Source organism: Acytostelium subglobosum (genome assembly GCF_000787575.1).
Source record: "Acytostelium subglobosum LB1 DNA, scaffold: scaffold22, whole genome shotgun sequence".
Lineage (NCBI taxonomy): Eukaryota > Evosea > Eumycetozoa > Acytosteliales > Acytosteliaceae > Acytostelium > Acytostelium subglobosum.
The window spans coordinates 190575-210938 of record NW_012236511.1 but is presented as its reverse complement, the minus strand read 5'-3'; the positions used below and the strand labels follow the sequence as shown (position 1 = coordinate 210938).

The following is a 20364-nucleotide window of genomic DNA, read 5'->3' as shown; positions in this document are numbered from 1 at the left end:
TACATTGCATGCATCACAATCATCTTGGTATACAACGCGTCAAAGAGCACGAGTTCAGTCAGCTTCTGTGGCACGCGAGCCATGGGCAAGGTGTCCAACTCGACGACACAGACCATCATCTCACTCTTTTATGGTGTTCTCCAAGCATTGATATCACTGGTCTTTGGCATCATGTTCATCTATCTCGGCATCAAGATCAACAAACTGCTCGGACCATGGAGAGTGAGGGATAGTCATAAGAGTCTGTTTGGATTGTCCGCACAAAAGGTACAACTATTCGCTGTTGCACTGTCTTGCTCATTCGGTTTGATCATGCATTCAATCTATGTACTTGTATTGATCACTACACAGAACTCTAGTAGTAATAGTGCATTCAGCTTTGTATTCCTGATCATCACAGAGGTGTTCCCTGCCATCACCATGTTCATCTTTTACAATCAAACCAAGTTCTCACGTTCCTCATCATCTTCACCAGCAGCCAGCAACAACTCTACAACAGCATCAACATCATCATCATCTGGTTTTGGTAACAAGATGAAGGTTATTAAGTAAATATATGTATGTCATTATTATGTATTATATTACAACAATGTGGAAGTTATAACTTGACAAGATTGTGTTGAATGTCACGTGAGATGTTGATGGAACTTGAAACAAATTCTTACCAAGGATCTGAAGAAAATCAATTCAAACGAATGTGGGTTAGAAACCGATTTTGAAACAAATCGGGTCAGTTTGAGGGCCTTTGCTTTGTCAAAAAAGAAAGATATTTTTAGAGTTGGTCAGGTTAGACCTGACACAAGGTACAATCTTGTCGTCATTGTGCACATCATCACAACAACATTCCCTCACTCATACACTGACACACTCGATTCAATCAGATGGCCTGGCCCAGGTGTACCCTAGGACCAAACAAAAGTGAGCCTTCATTTATCAAATACATCATCACATAATAATTATACAAATATATAATAATAACTTGTAATAATAATAATAATAATGTCACTCCAAATTGAACTACTCGAGAATAGCTTTGACCTTATTGCCCCACAGGGTGATTTGTTGATGGACACATTTTACTCCAAGTTGTTCGAGGTGGCACCATCAGTGCAGCCACTGTTTGCTTCCGTCGACTTGAAGAAGCAAAAGGGAATGTTGCTGTCGGCCTTGGTACTGGTCCGCAAATCATTGCGCGATTTGCCATCAATCGTCCCAGCCCTGCAGGCAATGGGCGCCCGTCACGTCAAGTACGGCACAGAGGATGCCCACTACGCCGTTGTTGGACAGGTTCTGTTGGCCTCAATGGCAGCCATCGCCGGAGATGCCTGGAAGGCCGAGTACACCAATGCCTGGGCCGACGCCTATAACGTTGTCGCTTCCACCATGATTGCTGGTGCCGCCGAGGCAAGAGCTGCCGCTGCCCCTGCCACCCATGCTTAAGAAGATGTCCGTCTACTCTTTCATTCACTCAACAATACCCATGTTCATAATAAACTCCACCTTCCTTTGGAACTATTCCACCCAATCACTCACTTGAGTGCACTCAATCAATCAATCACTTTAGCGAACTATCGTTCGTCCCCACCACACCAGCCTTGTGTGAACTTCACAAAATGTTTAATTAATTGAAGTTTCATTCACTCATTCATTCATTCATTCTCCTTCCAGCCTACAACAGATAGACACATATAACAATGATAAAGCTAGCCTCAAGGACTGTGTTGTCTACACAACTAATGACACAACAACATACTTTGAAGACTGTTGCCCTACCCTCAAGTCTACTACTACAACAACATGTCCGCAACTACTCCGATGGCACACTACCAGTCAAACCTGTCATCCCCAACCTCTCACAATCAATCTACGACAAACCTCTGCGTCGTGTACTGTTCAATGTGCCCGGTAGTGATAAGCGCAAGGTTGCCAAGGCAGTCGGCCTCTCAAACAAGATCGACTCGATCGTGCTGGACATTGAGGACGGCGTCGCAATCAATCAGAAGCAAGAGGCACGCGATGAGATCGCACGCTCAGTCGTCAACGACAAGTACATTACGTCTGAGGTGCTGGTGCGCGTCAATGGCGTGGACAGCGGGCTGCTCGAAGCCGATCTCGAGATGCTGGCCAAGGTCGCGTCATACATCGACGGCATTGTCGTACCCAAGGTTGACGACGCCGCGCACCTGCAGTACGTAACTGCATTGCTGCGCCACTACAAGTTCAAGAAGCAACTCAAGATACTGGCGTCGGTCGAGTCGGCGCGCAGCCTCGTGCACCTCAAGGAGATATGCAACTATCACCGCCTGGCCAACGAGGAGAGCCAGCTGGACGCGCTGATCTTTGCCTCGGAGGACTACTGCGCCGATACGGGCATCACACGCACGCCCGAGGCCCAGGAGCTGCTGTACGCGCGCAGTCACGTGGTAAACCACGCGATCGCCAGCGGCCTGCAAGCCATCGATATGGTGTGCATCAACTACAAGGACCCAGACTATCTGCGCCGCGAGGCCAGCGAGGGCATCCGCATGGGCTTCCACGGCAAGCAGGCAATCCATCCCAATCAGATAGACATCATTTGCGAGCTCTACAGGCCGTCGCCGCAGAAGTTTGACTTTGCCAGTCGCATCATCGAGCAGAATGAGGTGTTCCAGGCACAGGGCAAGGGAGCATTCGAGCTCGATGGCAAGATGATAGACATGCCCATGGTCAAGTGGGCCAAGAACATCGTCTCAATCGAGTCCTTCTATCCCAAGCGAGAGGACTCTAGCAATGATAAATGGCTCGACAAGGAGCAGTAGTAGTAGTCATTGTTTGTTCGCTCAATCATTCAATCAATCGATCAATCAATCATTAAACAGGAGTGATCAACGATGTACATATATATATATCATGAAGCATTGATGACTTACACATATTTATTGACTAGTAGGCGCTCACTCTGGATGCAACCAACACACTCGGGTATATATCTAATATCCGAGCATCTTTGGTACAAAGATGACATGGATCCTGCCTGGTACATTGCTGTTGGCAATACGCAACATGTTCTGGACTTGGCTGCCTGGTACTTTGTAGGCAACGTGAGCGCGCACTGACTCGGATGGCAAACAGAAGTCCCATACTCTGGAGTGACCATCCTTGTCATTCTCAACGATCTTGTGAGTGCCAACCACCAAGATGATGTTCTTGGCAGCAAAGGAGAAGCCTCCTACTCTTGATCCACTGGCGTCACACACATAGATGGCGCCATCCTTTGACACGGCCGAAACACTCGATACAAAGTAGTCAGCTGACATTGAGTGACGACGGAGCTCCGCCTGCTTGGCTGGATCCTTCTCCTCCAGGATATCATGATGCAAGTTCTTCCATGGGTGGCTACCCTTGAGGTAATCAATCCAACCAATCTCTACATTCATAAACATCAACTTGTGTAAGTATTCATACATTCATTCAATCATTCATTCATTATTCATGATGATGATGCTTACCAGAAAGGGATACTGAACCAGCGTTCATAACAGAGGCACCATTTGGAATTAGGGTTTTGATGAGTGCGAGGGCAGCGGCTTCATCTTTGACAATTGTTGCCTTGTGATTGAGTGATTCCAACTTCTTGGCAACCTCCTCGACGGTGGACTGGCTTGGAAGAACACGGAACTTTCCAGTATCCACCTTAAAGTCACTCTTATAATCAACCAATTTATCAAATGCGATCATTCTATTATTATTATTTCTTTAAATTATTATTATCTCTATCTATATTATAAGATAAGTATGAATGGAATATGTGTTGAGGATTAAGAATATTTAACACTTTGGACTGTGCACTTCAACTTCACTACATTCATCTCATCTTTTAGTGACCTCTATTCATTCATTCATTCATTCATTCCGGAAGCACACACACACACATTCAAGTTGTGTTACTGCTTGGATTGTTGTCTGGGTGGGGAAAAGGGTTGTTCGGTGTTGGTGGGTAGTGTGTTCACTCCTCATGCCCTTTCAGTAACACACGTGATGTGGTATGTCTCTTTGGACATTGAATCTGTGGGATCAACGGGCCATGCAAAGAACACTATTGGGGTTGGTAGTGGATTAGCTTGGTGCAAGCTTCCAGATTCTCTTGTTGGATACCCAACATCAAATGAAGTGAGATCATCAAGATGAAGATAAGTAAATAATGAATGTTAGTTTTTATCTTTATCTATATCTTTTAAAAACAAATAAATATTAAAAGACATTACTTTTTCACCAATCAGACACAATGTTATTTTGCATCAATATTCCTTGGAATGCCCACAAAACCAACAATACGAATTATTGTTCAATGAACAGGACAAAACAATTATGTTAACTATTTTTGATCATCTAGACCCTGTTTGATACTCAAACACATACACACTCACAACAAACACGAAATCACGCTCTTTTCAAAATAATTAAAGGTTGCAAAGACCCACCACTCTCGTGGAGAGGTGCATGGTGTTGTGATGTACTGTGTTTGTTACTATTCATGCTTGCAAGTCCATTCTAGTCTAGTCTATTCTATTTTCTCCCAACATTCATTCATACATTCATTCGTTATATATATAACAAACATTATATATTTATTTATTTATTATTATTACTAAGAATGAGTAACAACGTATTCATTGCACCAAGTGTTGGATACAGGATTGAGGGTTCAGCTGATCAGGAACCAAAGACATTCGATTGCTCTTCAATACCAAATGTATTCGAGGGCGTCTTTGATCTCTCTGATAATGATTCGAGATACTTCCGCGAAACATTCCTAGATAAAGGTATATTCATTCATTCAATCAATCATTCAATCTCATTCGATCAATCACTCACTTTGATTCAAACATATTAGATCATAGCAACTTCATTGCAAAGGGTCTCCCAGAGAACCCTGTCTGTATCTCAATCATATTGGACACAGATGGAAAGAACTATAGTGGTCTCATTAGAACCGCAACTGTAAGCAAGCAGCAAGAAAGCAAGCTGAAGTTGATCACAATGTGATGCTAACAAATGTACATTCAATCACTCATAGGGTAACGAACGTGTCAATGTTGCAGCAAGCAGTGTTAAGACAACTTGGTGGAGAAATCTGTTCAAGTCAGGTCCATCGCCATTCGACATTCTAAAGGCAATGGCACCACAGTATCAGAAGGGAATGAAGCTCATCACCGACACTTCATTGCCACAGGCACTCTTGAACCTTGAGGAAAAGCAGGTATGTTTGTTTGATTGTTGATCAATCACTCAATCACTCAATCACACTAACTCATTCATACTCACTATACTAGGCAATCAAAGGATTCAAGTTTGGTATACTATATTCAATGGATGGACAGAACAAGGAGGACGAGATGTTTGCCAATGTTCAATGCAGCCCAGAGTTTGATGAGTTTATTGATTTCCTTGGCGATAGAGTACAGCTCAATGGATGGGGCAACTTCAGAGCAGGATTAGATGTTAGATGTAAATACTCCATTCAATCATTCAATAGATCAATCAATCACTTACACATAGCCAACCAACTATAGCTGGAACAACAGGAACACATTCAATCTATCAAAGATGGAATAATAATGAGATAATGTTCCATGTGTCAACATTGCTGCCATTCAATGTGAAGGACAAGCAACAGTTGGAGAGAAAGCGACATATTGGTAACGACATTGTGGTGATTGTATTCCAGGATGGCGATACTGTCTACAGACCCACAACAATCAGTTCGCGTCAGGTACTTGTCGTGTTGGTGGTCAAGGCCGTCAAGATTGACAATGAGCGCTTCTACCGTCTGGCCATCGTGTCGAGGGATGCCGTGCCAGAGTTTGGACCGGCCATGCCCGCCAATGGTCTATTCAAGAAGGATCAAGCTTTCAAGGACTTTTTATACGCCAAGTGTAAGTAATAGTAGTTTGTTGGACTCGATGGTATGGTACAGTACATTAATGCCGCCCTCCTCTTAACAGTGTTGAATGCTGAGAGAGCTGCTTACTCTGCGCCAATCCTTGAGATGAAGCTGTCTCGTACAAGGAGAGCACTTCTTAAGGATGTATCAGAGTCATTCTGTTCATAACGATATGATATTAATAGTAGTTAGTTAGTTAGTAATTATAAGTATAGTAGTATTCCCATCAATCAATCACATTCAATCAATCAATCCTTCAATCCTATTTATTATCACAAAGCTTCACTTTGCTCCATTCCATTCCTTTTCATCTCCAGTCCAATCCACAATGTGCATCAATGTACAACATTCCATTCTTCATCATTCCTCTTCCTAAATGTCCGACGAGAGCACATCACCTCACTCATTCCAATCAATCCAATCAATAAACAACCAAACTTGAACTTGTAATGTAGATATGTTTATGAGAATGCTTGCATCTTGTTGCCTCCGCCAGTGACAGAGGTTGATGATCGTTTGCCTTGAGTGCTGGGCGACAGCTTTGTCTGATTGTAATAGATGTACATGGCAATGGCAGGGAACACCTCTGTCAGTATCAGGAAGATGAAACTGAATGTACTATTGTTGGATCCCTGTGACGATGTTATGAGTACCAACACAAAGATACTGTGAAGGATGAGACCCGATGAACAAGAGACTGTCACAGCCAGAAGCTTTAACTTGCGAGCTGATACTCCTAAGATACCCTTGGTCTTGACTTTCCATGGCCCGAGCAGTTTGTTGATCTTGACGCCAAGGAAGATGAACATAATGCCAAAGACCAATGAGATCAATGCTTGGAGAACACCATAAAAGAGTGAGATGATGGTCTGTGTCGTCGAGTTGGACACCTTGCCCATGGCTCGCGTGCCACAGAAGCTGACKGARCTCGTGCTCTTTGACGCGTTGTAYACCAAGATGATTGTGATGCATGCAATGTACAACACACCATTGAGTATGATGATCGTCCTGCTCAATCGCTTCATGTAGTCTTGGACAATGTTGGGACTGACCAGGATGTACCACARTCCAAGAATGAATGAGAAGCATGTGAAGTAGATGAATGTTGGCAGTATCACCAACACATAGTCTGATACTGACGATGAGTACAATGTGCCAGTTGGAAGAATGAAGAAGTACACTGATCTGATGAATGTATAGCCAGCGATGGCGGTGATCAATGCATGTGCCAACTTGGGTCGTTCAATCCTTCTGATCAATCTCACAACGATCACACTGATCTGGAACAATCCCCAGAGTGCACATAGACCATATGCCGTACCCAAGAAGTACATCATCACCGTCTGTGACTTGGTGAAGAACTCCTTGGAAGTCTTCCAGTCCGTCATCCTTATGATGGGGAATAGTGTGATGCTGTCGTTGTTGATCCTATCGACCTGCGTGATATTGATGCAGATGTAGTCTAGACCAATAATTGGTGTTGCATCCATTGGTAACAATGTTACATTGTTGATGCTGGTCATGGCAATATCATTGATAGGGTACTCGGATGTAGTCTCACTGATCAGTTGACAGAGAGTGAAGTGTTTGACCGGGCCTTGGATGCTGATACCATTGTTCTGGATCGTTCCTACGAATGCACCCTCATCATTGGTGATTCCATACTTGACTGGGGGCTTGTAGCTGAAGAATTCGGCACTGAGTGGAACCCGAGAAGGTGCAGATGAATAGGTCTCACGACTGATTTCAGATACATTGATGTAGATACATGATTGAGTGATAGAGTCTGGATAGAATTGTATATAACCATTGATCACTTGATACTTCTTGGACTCCATTGAACACACTTGAAGTGATTGAGTTGGTACGGATGTTGAATTGAAGCATGGACTACCTCCTGGACCAGAACAACTACATGACACAGTCTCAACGCTGTCCTGAATTCCTTGGAATTGGCATGATGATCGGATGAGATCATACTTCATGATGTTGGAAAGTGCGGTTCCAAAGCCATCGATGCTAAAAGAGTCACCATATGAGGAGGTGCTTATAAAGTCCACGTATGAGTACCAAGTTGGTACCACCATCACACCTGGGAGCCATCTGCCAGGTATCCAGTTGAACTTGTTTGTCCATTGGTACATGTCGGCACTTGATTGACACTGTGTACATTGATCTTGAGTCATCTCATTGAATCGTGATTGGCCTGCAGTCGTGTTGGAAAAGTCTGACATCAGACATCCCATCTTGGACTCACAAGATGATTGATTGAAGGCAGGCTCCCACCAAGTGTATCCATTTCCAAAGGCATGACAATCCTCCGTGGTGTAGGTTGCCAAAGGATTGAAACATCCCATGGGACTGTCATATTCATCCTTTGCGCATACCATCTGCTTCCTTGATTCGATCAATACTGAGTGTGGCTTGGTGCACAGGCCAATGTTTCTTTTCGAAGTGATTGAGTTGGTGAAGTAGAGCGAATCTGAACATGTTCCTGATGTACCAGTACATTGATCCTTTGTACATGCGATCGGCTTCACCTGGCATGTTGAGCTGTACTTGGGTGTGTTGCATTGTGTCGGTGTGAGTGCGCCACAATCAAACCAAGTGTAGTTGCCTTGTAGACAAGCCTGCTGTCCCACATTGACGTAGCACGCACCATTGGTGAAGTTCATGCTAGTCTGGTTGCATTGTGCCTGGTTGAGCTTGCTGGCTAAACAGTATGATGGACCTGTGCATTGTAGTCCACATTCACCAGTGCACACTCCAAGTTGGGAGCACTCCTCCTGTGTTTTGATAGTAGTGTTGTATTTGCCATTCGGTAGCAGACACACTGGCTTTCCTGAAGAGCAGTTCGATCCAAACTCTGTGATCACATGACATAATGTTTGATTGGACGCACTGCAGTGACCACAGAAGTCCATTCGATTACACTCGCTACACAGCTTACTATCAGGTGTGCATAGCATCGACAACCCCTGGCATATTCCATTGTATACACAGTTCTCTGCCGACGTCATGCCCTTGGTCGGAGCCAGTTGAGGGTTGTAATCGATGTACGTTAAGTGATTGAGTGGACAATATCGATCGGGACAGTCGGACATGAACTTGATGGGGATGCTCAGGGTTGGGTCTTCGTAATGGTAGTTGGTCCGGTAGTCGTTGGAGACGGGGGACGTGCAGTCGGGTATCCTGAATGATTGGTACACGGCCTCGACCAGGGTGTCCAGGGCGGTAGATGTGGCCAAACCGAGTTGTGTCTTGAGATTAAACACTGATGAGATGGAGGAGTGCTCGAGGACACATGTTATGTATGACCTGTCCTGTTCAGCGAGGGGAACGACACACTTGCGAGTGTAGAAACTGCACGTGCCGCCAGAGGGGCATTGAGTGTCGTTGTCACACCATGGCATAACATAAGCCTGTGTCTTGCATTGTTGGAGGAGCTGGACAAGTCCATGCTGGCCTTGATTGTAGGCGTTGAGTGAGAGGGTGCACTCACCATTGTTCATGCGAACAGTCGATGCGTAGTAGTCTTGGAGACTGGATTGTGTGCAAGCTGGACTGCTACAAGAGGTGAGACGATCGGTGTGGAAGCCGACCAGACTGTCCATGTTCATGGTGACCTCACGCGATTGGCAGCATTTGGAGAACTTGGCGAATTTGTTGCAGCAGGGATCGGAGAGGGACTCTCCCGACATCATGAATGAGCCTGGACATGAGTTGGTGGTCATTGTAACATTCTTTGGCTCGAGTAGCATCAGGTTGGATGTTTGATTGACACATCCCTGCCACTCGTCCATGAATGATATGATGTCCAGGTTGTACCTCAACTCTATAAGTTGTAGGTTATCATTGTTTGATGACATGTTGAGTTGATACTTCTTGATTAAGTCTTGAATTGACAACAATCTAGTGTATGAGCATGGTATTTCTGGGGTCTGGCTCAACTCAATTAAGTTATCAAATGGCTGTGATCGAGTGATTGATTGATTGAGTTAGTGTGTGATTAATATATAGAGTGCACTTAATGATTGATTGATCACATGTACTTACATTCCCATCAATGTCCACGAAGATTCCTGTGAACTGCATCTTGGCCGCGTTGGAGACAGTGCCGTAGTCGTTGTAAATGACTCGGTAGTCGTTTACTTGTCTCGAGAGTTGGAAGGTCGCCTGGAAAGACTTGGTCTTGAATGGCGCCATCCCAACTCTGACTTGCTTTATGTCATCTGAAGGATACAACTGACTCAGGTAGGGATCATTCATTATTGACATTGGTATTGGAATGAATGGATTGGGTACATTCATCACTGGATAAGTATTCTGATATGGTCCATAACGTTGTTGGAATCCCATTGATCTGTCATCACTAGTCTGAACAGTACCATCGCCATAGAGTAGATGAGCACCATTATAAGCACGCATGAATGATGATACCCTATCACTGGTGAAGACCGGTGTCCTCCATTGCTTGGAATATGATGTGAAGGTACATGATAAATTCTTTACCGTGACCACATTGATGTACAACAATCTACTCGCACCATTACTCAAAGGTGTCACTGGTAATGTGCCCATGAAGCTGGACTCCATCTCTCCATATGGCTCGGCTACACACACATTGATTGAGGTGTTAGTGATTGGTTGATTGGAATCACTCCACATTATTATACTTACGATCCATGGAGTAGAAGCGCCATTTATGATTGGTGGCGTTGGGATACTTTTCTTGATCAGAGATGGAGATTTCAACATCTTTGACGGTCTGGATACCTTGGGAGAACTCACCTTGGTCCCAATCAAGGTAACAGAATATTGATAGGACCATGGGACGATCGACCGAGAATGTGTACAAGGCATCATGTCCCGACAAGTGTACAATCTGTCCATCATTAATGCATTGATGGTACTTTGTAACGTTCTGGCATTTAGCGGCAGTGTTGTCAACACGAGGTACAATATTGGATGTGTGCAAAGTGAATGCTACATTTCCAACAAAGTCCTGTACTTCAACATAGACTATCAATGTCAATGATGCTGTCTTTCTTTGTATACCTTTAGGTATATCTGATGGACAGTATATCCAATAATTGTCACTACTATGTGAGGCTGTCATCACTACCCTCTGGAAAGGATTGGTTCTACCAATTAACTCGGCGGTTACCTAGTATGATTGATTGAGTGTGTGATTGTTGGAGTGAGTTAGTGGAGTTGATGGACATCCAGACGTAGCCATGTAGAAGTAGTACATACCATTAGACCCTCAGGGGTGGTGGTGTTGACGTTGTAGTTGTAACGAAGATGGAACTTGGAGATGTTCTGGGTATTGATGATCATTGTTTTGTTTGGCTCGATGTTGTACCATTGGGTATTGGAAGGGTTGCATAGATAGGCTGCGTCGCTACATGGCGGACATGTGGGATTGCCTGAGAGGGTGGATCCACACTTTGTCTTGCTGGCATAGTCACAAGAGCAATCGATGGGGTTGGGAGCTGGTGGCTGATACGTCGTGTTGGGACAAGGTATTGACATGTAGGTATAGATCTCGCGATCCAATATAAGGTCCATCACTGCATAATCAAAGTGCATTCCAAGTACATTAGCCTTCTTATTTGACAACTGAACTGTTTGTGTTATGTTCCAGCTGGCTTGGACTAGTGAGTGTGGCAACACAATGGCCATCATCATAGCCATCACCAGCGCCATCAATAACATATATTTGATGGACATTCTCTATCTCTTTATCTGTCTCTTTTTGTTTGTACCTGAACTTGATGTAGTTGCCTCAGACCTTGATGGTGACCCATGAGTTGGTCAATCTTCCCTCACGAGTTAGCCAATGTAGCCGCTGTTCCTTGGGCTCTTTGTCGCCACTGCCTTCCACCAAACTCGCACAAGCATGCTCCGACTTGGAATTCAAGGTTGAAACCTCCTTGACCAATGAAGTCATCTCTTCAGGCCTCGCCAAGGGGATTGTCGGGGCGAGGTTATCGCGGGAGAAACGCAAACTCCTGAGTGGATTATGGGCATGTTTTTGATGCATAGTTGACCAAGAATAGCCAAACATGGGTCCAAGTGACACACACTTTCAACCAACCATGCCCATCATCATTGCAAGCAACTCTTGCTTAATATAGCCAACGCAACTCGCCTTCAATGCCCCGACAATCTGATCCTTGCTCCGACTTCACTTCAAGCACAGTTTGTAAGTCATCAAGTCTTACAGTATAAGTCGGTCATGTGACTTGCCTTGCAGACTCAATCTGTTCATGTTACATCTTGAATCATTATTGTGTTATTAGTTAAGGTCGTTGGTTTGATTGATTGATTGATTGATTGATTGATTGGTTGGTTGTTTGGTTGACCGAAGCAACAAGCCATATTACACCTACACTTGGTTGTGCATGCACCATCGGTTTAATGTTAGCTTGTATTATTGGGGATGACTTAAGTCTCTCTTGTTGAAGAATCGAATGAATAATAATGAAGGGGGAGTACACGTTTTGTTTGAATGTGTGAGGGCAAGGGCAAGGGTAAGGGTAAGGGTAAGGGTTTATTTCAATACCTTCATCTTGCTGGAGGATGATCCTGTGGCAGAGGTACTCGCGACAGAGTTCTGTGGGGAGGACATTCGACTTTGATTGTAAAAGACATACATGGTGATGGCCGGGAACACCTCTGTAAGCAACAGGAATACGAAACTGAATGCATTGTTGGCCGTCTGTGTAGTGATCAGTACCAACACAAAGATACTGTGCAGTATCAACCCGGATGAGCATGATGCTGTCACCAAGAACAATTGTATCTTGCGGCCGGATATGCCCAACACGCTGCCATCGGCATTCCTGGCCACTTTGAGTGGTCCGAGCAGTTTGTTGATCTTGATGCCGAGATAAATGAACATGATGCCGTAGACCAGCGAGATCAATGCTTGGAGGACACCGTAGAGTATCGAGATGATGGTCTGTGCGCGTGAGTTTGACACCTTGGCTAGTGCGCGCGAGCCGCAGAAGCTGAGCGAGCTAGTGGACTCGGTCGCGTTGTACACGAGGATGATGGTGACGCACGCAATGTACAGCACACCATTGAGCACGATGATTGTCCTACTCAGACGTTTGGTGTAGTCCTGCAGCAGGTTGGGACTGACAATGATATACCATAGCGCCAGGATGAATGAGAAGCATGTGAAGTAGATGAATGTTGGCAGTATCACCAACACATAGTCTGATACTCGCGATGTGTATAGTGCGCCAGATGGCAAGATGAAGAAGTATATCGCTCGGATGAATGTATAGCATGTGATCGAGCCAATAAGTGCGTGTGCCAGCTTGGGTCCTTCGATCCTGCGCACCAACTTGACGATGATCACTCCAATCTGGAATAATCCCCAGGCTGCGCACAGCGCGTATATCACGGCTAGGATGTACATCAACACGCGCTGCGACCTTGTGAAGAACTCTTTGTTTGAGTCAGAGTTGGCTGCGCGGATGACCGGGAACAGCGCCACGCCATCGACGCCACGCATGAGCAGGGGCAAGGTGAGGTTCACACACATGTAGATCTGTCCATCATCGCCAGTGATCTGCTCTGCATTCATTGGCACCAATATGCTGCTGCTACTGTTGTCCACTCTCATCGCCATGTCATTGACGGGGTACTGGCCCGTGGTCGGGCTGAGCAGCTGGCACAAGGTGAGTCGATTGATTGAAGTACCCTGGATGCTGACACCATTGCTCTGCACCAGACCAATGAATGCTCCTTCGCTATTGGTGATACCATACTTGGTCGATGACAGGTATGAGAAGAACTCGGCACTGAGTGGCACGCGAGATGGTGGCGACGCATATATCTCGCGACTGACCTCAGTCGCTTCGAAGAGTGTGCATGATTGATTGACCGAATCGGCGTAGAGTTGGATATATCCATTTATCACTTGGTACTTCTTGGACTCGGTGGCGCACGCCAACAATGATTGAGTGGGTGCCGACGTTGATTGGAAGCACTCTCTGCCACCGCCACCCGAACACGAACAGGACACGGCATCCACGCTGTCCTGGATACTTTGGAATTGACATGATGATCGCAACAGATCATACTTCATAATGTTGGACAGCGCACTTCCAAATCCATCAAGACTGAATGAGTCGCCATACTTGGTCGTTGGAGAGAATGATAGGCTTTGGTACCATGTCGGCTTGACCATGATGCCAGGGAGCCATCGACCAGGTGTCCATTTGAACATTTTGGTCCACATGTAGTTGTCGCCAGTCGACTGGCATTGTGTGCACTGCTCTTGTGTCATCTCATTGAATCGCACCTGACCCGATGTCGTGTTGGAGTAGTCGGTCATCTGACAACCCATGTAAGACTCGCATATTGATTGATTGATGGAGACGGGCCACCACCTATAGGTCGGTCCCTTGGCATGGCATTGAGCCTTTGACACGATATTCCATTGATCGAAACATCCCATGGGAGAGTCGATCTCGCCCACTGTGCAAGCGGGCTGCTTCAACGGCTCGATGAAAACGGTGTGGCTTCGCACACATACGCCGTCCCTGACCCTGCCCTGGTCGGTCTGATTGGCAAAGTAGGGCCAGTCCGAGCAAGTGCCGCCCACGGTAGCGCACTGGTCCTTCGTGCATGGCCGTGGCATTACCCAGCACTGGCTCCTGCCTAAAGTCCCGCTACACTCGCCTAGAGTCAATTGCTCGCAGTCCATCCATAAGTATCCGCTACCAGTGCAGTACTCTTTGGTACGGTTTGTAGAGTTGATCCAGCACATGCCATTGGAGAAGATATTGGGAGATATGCAGGAGCTCCGGTTGAGATTGGGTGCATAGCAGTATGTGGAGCCGTAGCACATGTAGCCACAGTTGGTTGTGCATGTGCCCCTCTCGTCGCACTGCTCTGGCGTGGCCCATCTGTCGTAGTTTCCATTTTGGGTCATACAGATGGAGGTGTTTGTTGGGCATTGGGTGCTGTTGAACTCGCGCAACACGTGGCACATCGTTTGGTTGGTCGCGCAGTGGCCGCAGAAGCTCATGTCCTTGCATTGGTAGCAGTTATCCTGTCCGAGGCAAGTCGAAGCATTGGCGCATACGCCAAGGCCTGAGCATGATGTCAGAGGTATTTGCCTCGCCTTTCTCACACGAAGGATGTCATAGTCTGACCCGATAACATGAATCAGAGGACAGTATGAGTCCAGACATAATGGGCGAGCAATATATGATTGGAGAAAGAACGTGGACAATATGTCGAATTGTGTGCGGTAGTCGTTGGACATGAACGAGGTGCAATCATCCATCCTGTATGTGTTGTACACCAAGTCCACGAGATCGGGTAGTGACTGATCCAACAACATCAATGATGACGGTGATGACGATGTGTTGGTCTTGGAGTTGGAGTTGGCCACACCAAGCTGTTGTTGAAGATTGTACAATGTTGAGATTGATGAGCCATTGAGCACGCACATGATGTACGCTCTGTCTTGCTGTTCCAGGGGCACTTGGCACTGACGCGTGTATATACTGCATATGGTATTGGCTGGACATTGCGTGTCGTTGTCGCACCAGATCCTCGTGTATACCAGGTCCTTGCATCGCTGCAACAACTGGACCATCTCATACTGTCCCTTATTATAATCCTTGAATGATAGAGTGCATTCGCCATTAGCCACACGACTCGACGATGTGAAGTAGTCTTGAAGTACTGATTGCGCGCATGCTGGACTCGAGCACCGGTCCAGCTGGCCGGTCTGGAAGCCGGTCAGGCTGCTCACCGTGACGGTGACCTCGCGCGGCTGGCAACACTGTGAGAATTTGGCGTACTTATTACAACACGAGTCGGTGAGGTAGTCGTTGGGGTTGGAGTATGTATTGGGGCATGAGTTGGTGGTCATCGTCACGTTCTTGTTATGAAGCGTCATGTAGTTTGATGATTGATTGACACAATACTGCCATGCCTCTGTGAATGACAGCGTGTCCATGTTGTACCTCAACTCCATCAACTCAACTGTATCATTGGTCAAAGATAGATTGAGTTGGTACTGCTTGATCTGTGCGAGTATGGCCTCAAACTGTGTATAATTGCATGCTGTTTGGGAGGGGACTTTCAACTCAACTGTGTCATCCAGGGGCTAAGTGAGGGGTGGGATGGGGAGGGGTGGAACCATTCCATGTCAGTTGATCAAATATATATATATATATTTGATTTAGTGTCCAATCAATGAAACAACTTACAACTCCATCAATGTCAATGATCACACCTGAGAACTTTAGCTTGGTCTTGGATAGGGAGTCAAAGTCGCGGATGAGGACTCGGTAGTCATTCACTTGTTTGGAGAGCAAGAAGTTGGACTGGAATGAGTTGGGCTTAAATGGGATGAGGGGAATGTTGATCTGCCCCAGTGATTTGGAAGGGTATAATTGATTGAGATATTGATCATTGAGTAATGTTGTGGGCATTGGTGAGAATGGAGTTGGGTCCATTGTCGGATAAGTGTGCATGAATGGTCCACTGCGCTGTGTTTCTGGGATGGTGTATGGTGTTGTCTGTAGTGATCCATCTGGATAGACTAGAGTGGCGCCATTATATAATCGTTTGATTGATGACAGTCTGTCGCTTGTTAAAACTGGGTCCTTCCATGTCTTTACATGTGATGTGAATACACATATCAAGCCCACTGGCGCAAACACATTGATGTAGAGCACTTTGCTTGTTCCATTGGTCCATGGTGCCACTGGCAATGCTCCAGTGATGCCTTGAGTATACAAGATATGATTATAGTCTAGGATGAATAAGATAAGAGTCAGTTGTTTGATTAAGGCAAGGGTTGAGCGCGAGGGTTGAGGGCAAGGGTTGAAGCCAAGGGTTGAGCGCGATGGTTGAGGGCGAGGGTCGAGGGAAAGGGGTTGAGGGCGAGGGCAAGGGTTTGATTGAGTGATACGTACCATCCAAGGGATAGAATCGAGCTTGATGGTTTGATAATGATGGATATGGCTCTGAGTCTGAGATGAAGAGATCGAGGGTCATCATGAGATCTCTAGTATTAACTGTTCTTTCTATTGGAGCGCAACGAAGCGATAGTACTATGGGTCGATCGACAAGGAATGTGAAGGGCTTGGATGTGTTGGTCGCGACGATTTCTTTGCCATCAACGATGCACTGGTGGTCTGGCGACACATTTGTGCAGCTGGCGGTCGGGTCCACCGGCGGCACCTGTGCCGAGCGCAGAGTTACAGATAGTTTGCCACCGACGAAATTGATGACCTGGACAGAAAACAATAATACCCTACTTGTTATGTTGGGCATTTGTATCGAGTCTGTTGGACATAGTTGGAAATACGAGTCAGGGGCTACCGTCGTTGAACTCCAATATAATATTTGAGTATCTTTAGTGCGGCCAATTAACTCTGGTTGAAACTTGGTTATGATGTGATGGGATGGGCAGGAATGAGTTAGTTAGTTAGTGTGATTGATTGATTGATTGAGTGATTGAAATGATCAAGATATATGGGTGCACTGAATGATCAAGATCTATGATCAAGATATATGATCAAGATATATGATCAAGATATATGAGTGCACTGAGTGCAAAGACTGATTGATTACTCATATATGTTGATAGAATTATTGAAGAGTGGAATTATTCCTGGATGATGTAATTGATGAGTGAGTATACATACCAAGAGTGACTCTAGTGATGGAGACATGAGGCTGTAATTGTAACGGAATTGGATGACTGACACAAGTGACCCCTTGGCTAATGGTGGAATATCGACGACCATTGTCTGGTTGGCTTGGATGATATACTTTATGAAAGCGGTGTTATTGCAGTAGTTTACAATATCTGTTTCTAAACATCGCGGACATTGACTATTGTTGCTGATGACTGTGCCACATGTGGCCGGATTGATATAATCGCATGTACAGTCTATCTCATAGACTGGTGGCGTGAATGTATAGTTGGGGCATGCTGTCGATGTGTACATGAACATCTCGCGATCCAGCGGTACATCCATCAGAGCATAGTCAAAGTGCATACCAAGCATATCCGACTTCCTATGCAATAACAATGATTGTTGACTTATGTTCCAACTAGCATGGGTCACTCCCAACAACATCATCATCATCATCAAAGTGATCAAACATGTTGGTGATGTCTTCATCATTGTTATATTATATGTATATATATATGTAATGTAAGTATCTATTGAAGAATGAATGAATGATGGAGTTGATGAGATATAATAATAAGATTGATCTATTAATCAATCCAGACCTTTGGACATGGAGACATGCGACGAGGCCTTACCCCGCCCCCTCTACCAAGAAGATACAGATATTTGATCAAGTTAAAGTTAAGGTCGGAAGGAATTGCGCGTTCACAAAGGCCTCCACACACACATTGCTAAAATAAGGCCTTCAGGGTCACAAGAATGGGCATGTCGGCATTTGGACTCGCGAATGGTTACATTATGTATTGTGTGTATGATTAAGACTTGAAGTTGGTTGGACCTGGTCGGTCATATATGTGTGTGTTTATTGCGTTGGAGGTGGTAAGGTGTTGACGTGGAGTGGCGTGCGTGTGATTGATTGATTGACTGTGTGTTGGAAACGAAAGGTTGTTGGATGTTTTGATGACGAGCGATGGTTTTCGAGCGCTCGCGAGTTGTAGGAAAATGAGAGGAAGTATGGATGATTGATTGGACATGTGAACGAAAGGTGAAGAAGAAAGAGGGAAAGTACCAAAAAGACAAAAGACAGTGGACGGACGACTATGGTAAACATTGATGGGGCCGGCCGGACATCAAGTCAGTCAGTCGCGACTGGTTGGATAGTAGTCCCCGTCAATGACGGGACACACCGACACAGATATACGACAGACAGACAGACAGTCAGACAGACCGACCGACCGAACGACAATGAATGACCATGCTACAGACACACCGATTGATTATTTGGCCTTCTTGTTAGCAAGAAGCTCCTCTTCCTTCTTTCTCATCTCCATCCTCGCATAATACTTGTCAGATGTTCCAAACAAACGATCAAAGTATGTAAAGGTCGACGAGTAGTTTCCAACCTAATGAATGTGGTGAAGGAATGAAGGTTAGTCCGTGCACAGACTCAAGTCCTGAGGCGTGGACACATACAAAGGTCTCGTGATGGAAGTCGTGGAAGTGCGCGCCACCCCAGAATGGGATCAATTTGGTTGGGTTCCAGGGGAAGTCATAGCCGCTGTGACACTCGACTGTTTGGAAGAGACGGACGGCGAGCCATGCCCAGAGTGTGAAGAGGTCACGTGACAGGAGGAATGGTCCCAGACAGGTGCCCACGCCCAGGATCAGCGTCTCGATGGGGTGCGCGTACTCGGCCGCCATGCCAAAGGGCGAGGCGTGGTCGTGGTGCACCTTGTGGATGTACTTGTACCAGAAGCCCTGGTGCAGGAAGCGGTGAACAAAGTAGAAGTAGGCGTCCTCCAGCACAAAGGAGACGGCCAGCACAAACAGCAGGTACCAACCCGATGGCAAAGGTACTCTCGCGCGCAGTCCAATACTATGGATGGCCGGATGAAATACAATCATCATCGGGAGTTGTACAAATATGTGAGTGCCCATCACTTTGAGCAGGCAATTGAATTGAGTCTTCCAATCATTGACCTTTGTCTAATGTGATTGTGTGAGTGAGTGAGTGAGTGAGTGAGAGAGCGATCGATCACATGATCATTCCAACAAGGTGGTATACTTACTGGCTGTATCTTGTACTTCCTGAGTGCATGCACAAAGTCGCACAGGAAGAAGGGCAGGAAAGCGAGGAAGTAGAAGATCTCGTGGGCAAAGAATGTGCCATAGCTTATCAAGAAGTCCTCGCCAAAGTAGTCCACGAAATTGAACCACAATGCCTCCAATGCATTGGTTGGCTGGTAGACGATCTGTCCCAATGTGTCGTTCATGTGTATATATGTGATGAGATGGTGATATGTGATGGATGTGATGCTGAAGTTGAAGTTGAAGTTGAAGATGGAGTTGTGGAAGTTGGTGGATAAAGTGTGAAGTGATTGAGATTAATTGTAATAATAACTAACTCCAAGTATTTGGTTTCTTATCTCTCTAGCTGGCTTGTTCCTGTATATTTTATGATAATGTCAATGAATGAATGATTGATTGATTGGTAGTGCACTCCACTCCTCTGGACTTGTATTGATCACCATCATTATAATCACAATACTAATGAATGAATGAATGATGGTCCTTCACTCCGATTTCTTTTTGGTATAGCATGCATGTGTAGTGTGTTCATGTGTGCACCACTCGCCAGAAGCGAGCCCTGCTCGAGCATTCACGGCCCCACATCATCAACCAAGTGATTGATCAACTCACCACACACGCACACACTTATAAGTGATCGAGTGGTAGACACACATATACACAAGTAAT

At 45.5% G+C, this 20364-nt stretch overlaps 9 protein-coding genes across 9 annotated transcripts; 4 read left to right on the top strand and 5 right to left on the bottom strand.

Annotated features, from left to right (window-relative positions):
• Window positions 1-45: 45 nt before the first annotated feature.
• On the top strand, window positions 46-552 carry SAMD00019534_094010 (hypothetical protein; the record flags this gene model as incomplete). The annotated part of the gene is made up of 1 exon (XM_012895325.1): window positions 46-552. A coding segment is annotated over one exon (507 nt), but the record flags the coding sequence as incomplete, so codon positions are not given.
• Window positions 553-999: 447 nt separating this feature from the next.
• Window positions 1000-1440, top strand: SAMD00019534_093990 (hypothetical protein; the record flags this gene model as incomplete). The annotated part of the gene is made up of 1 exon (XM_012895324.1): window positions 1000-1440. One exon carries the CDS (start codon window positions 1000-1002, stop codon window positions 1438-1440), a length of 441 nt encoding a protein of 146 aa, XP_012750778.1.
• A 254-nt stretch (window positions 1441-1694) lies between these two features.
• On the top strand, window positions 1695-2795 carry SAMD00019534_093980 (hypothetical protein; the record flags this gene model as incomplete). The annotated part of the gene is made up of 1 exon (XM_012895323.1): window positions 1695-2795. A coding segment is annotated over one exon (1101 nt), but the record flags the coding sequence as incomplete, so codon positions are not given.
• Window positions 2796-2969: 174 nt separating this feature from the next.
• On the bottom strand, window positions 2970-3717 carry SAMD00019534_093970 (hypothetical protein; the record flags this gene model as incomplete). The annotated part of the gene is made up of 2 exons (XM_012895322.1): window positions 2970-3406; window positions 3489-3717. The coding sequence occupies 2 exons, from the start codon at window positions 3715-3717 to the stop codon at window positions 2970-2972; spliced, it is 666 nt and encodes a 221-aa protein (XP_012750776.1).
• A 901-nt stretch (window positions 3718-4618) lies between these two features.
• On the top strand, window positions 4619-6085 carry SAMD00019534_093960 (hypothetical protein; the record flags this gene model as incomplete). Its single annotated transcript, XM_012895321.1, has 6 exons — window positions 4619-4802; window positions 4874-4980; window positions 5057-5239; window positions 5313-5487; window positions 5553-5915; window positions 5985-6085. Coding segments are annotated over 6 exons (1113 nt in total), but the record flags the coding sequence as incomplete, so codon positions are not given.
• A 299-nt stretch (window positions 6086-6384) lies between these two features.
• SAMD00019534_093950 (hypothetical protein) lies at window positions 6385-6822 on the bottom strand (the record flags this gene model as incomplete). The annotated part of the gene is made up of 1 exon (XM_012895320.1): window positions 6385-6822. One exon carries the CDS (start codon window positions 6820-6822, stop codon window positions 6385-6387), a length of 438 nt encoding a protein of 145 aa, XP_012750774.1.
• A 122-nt stretch (window positions 6823-6944) lies between these two features.
• Window positions 6945-11632, bottom strand: SAMD00019534_093940 (hypothetical protein; the record flags this gene model as incomplete). The annotated part of the gene is made up of 7 exons (XM_012895319.1): window positions 6945-6953; window positions 7060-7663; window positions 7748-8789; window positions 8874-9894; window positions 9980-10536; window positions 10604-11090; window positions 11180-11632. 7 exons carry the CDS (start codon window positions 11630-11632, stop codon window positions 6945-6947), a joined length of 4173 nt encoding a protein of 1390 aa, XP_012750773.1.
• Window positions 11633-12479: 847 nt separating this feature from the next.
• On the bottom strand, window positions 12480-16963 carry SAMD00019534_093930 (hypothetical protein; the record flags this gene model as incomplete). The annotated part of the gene is made up of 3 exons (XM_012895318.1): window positions 12480-16064; window positions 16168-16715; window positions 16879-16963. The coding sequence occupies 3 exons, from the start codon at window positions 16961-16963 to the stop codon at window positions 12480-12482; spliced, it is 4218 nt and encodes a 1405-aa protein (XP_012750772.1).
• Window positions 16964-18884: 1921 nt separating this feature from the next.
• Window positions 18885-19880, bottom strand: SAMD00019534_093920 (hypothetical protein; the record flags this gene model as incomplete). The annotated part of the gene is made up of 3 exons (XM_012895317.1): window positions 18885-19010; window positions 19081-19593; window positions 19677-19880. 3 exons carry the CDS (start codon window positions 19878-19880, stop codon window positions 18885-18887), a joined length of 843 nt encoding a protein of 280 aa, XP_012750771.1.
• Between the last annotated feature and the right edge of the window lie 484 nt (window positions 19881-20364).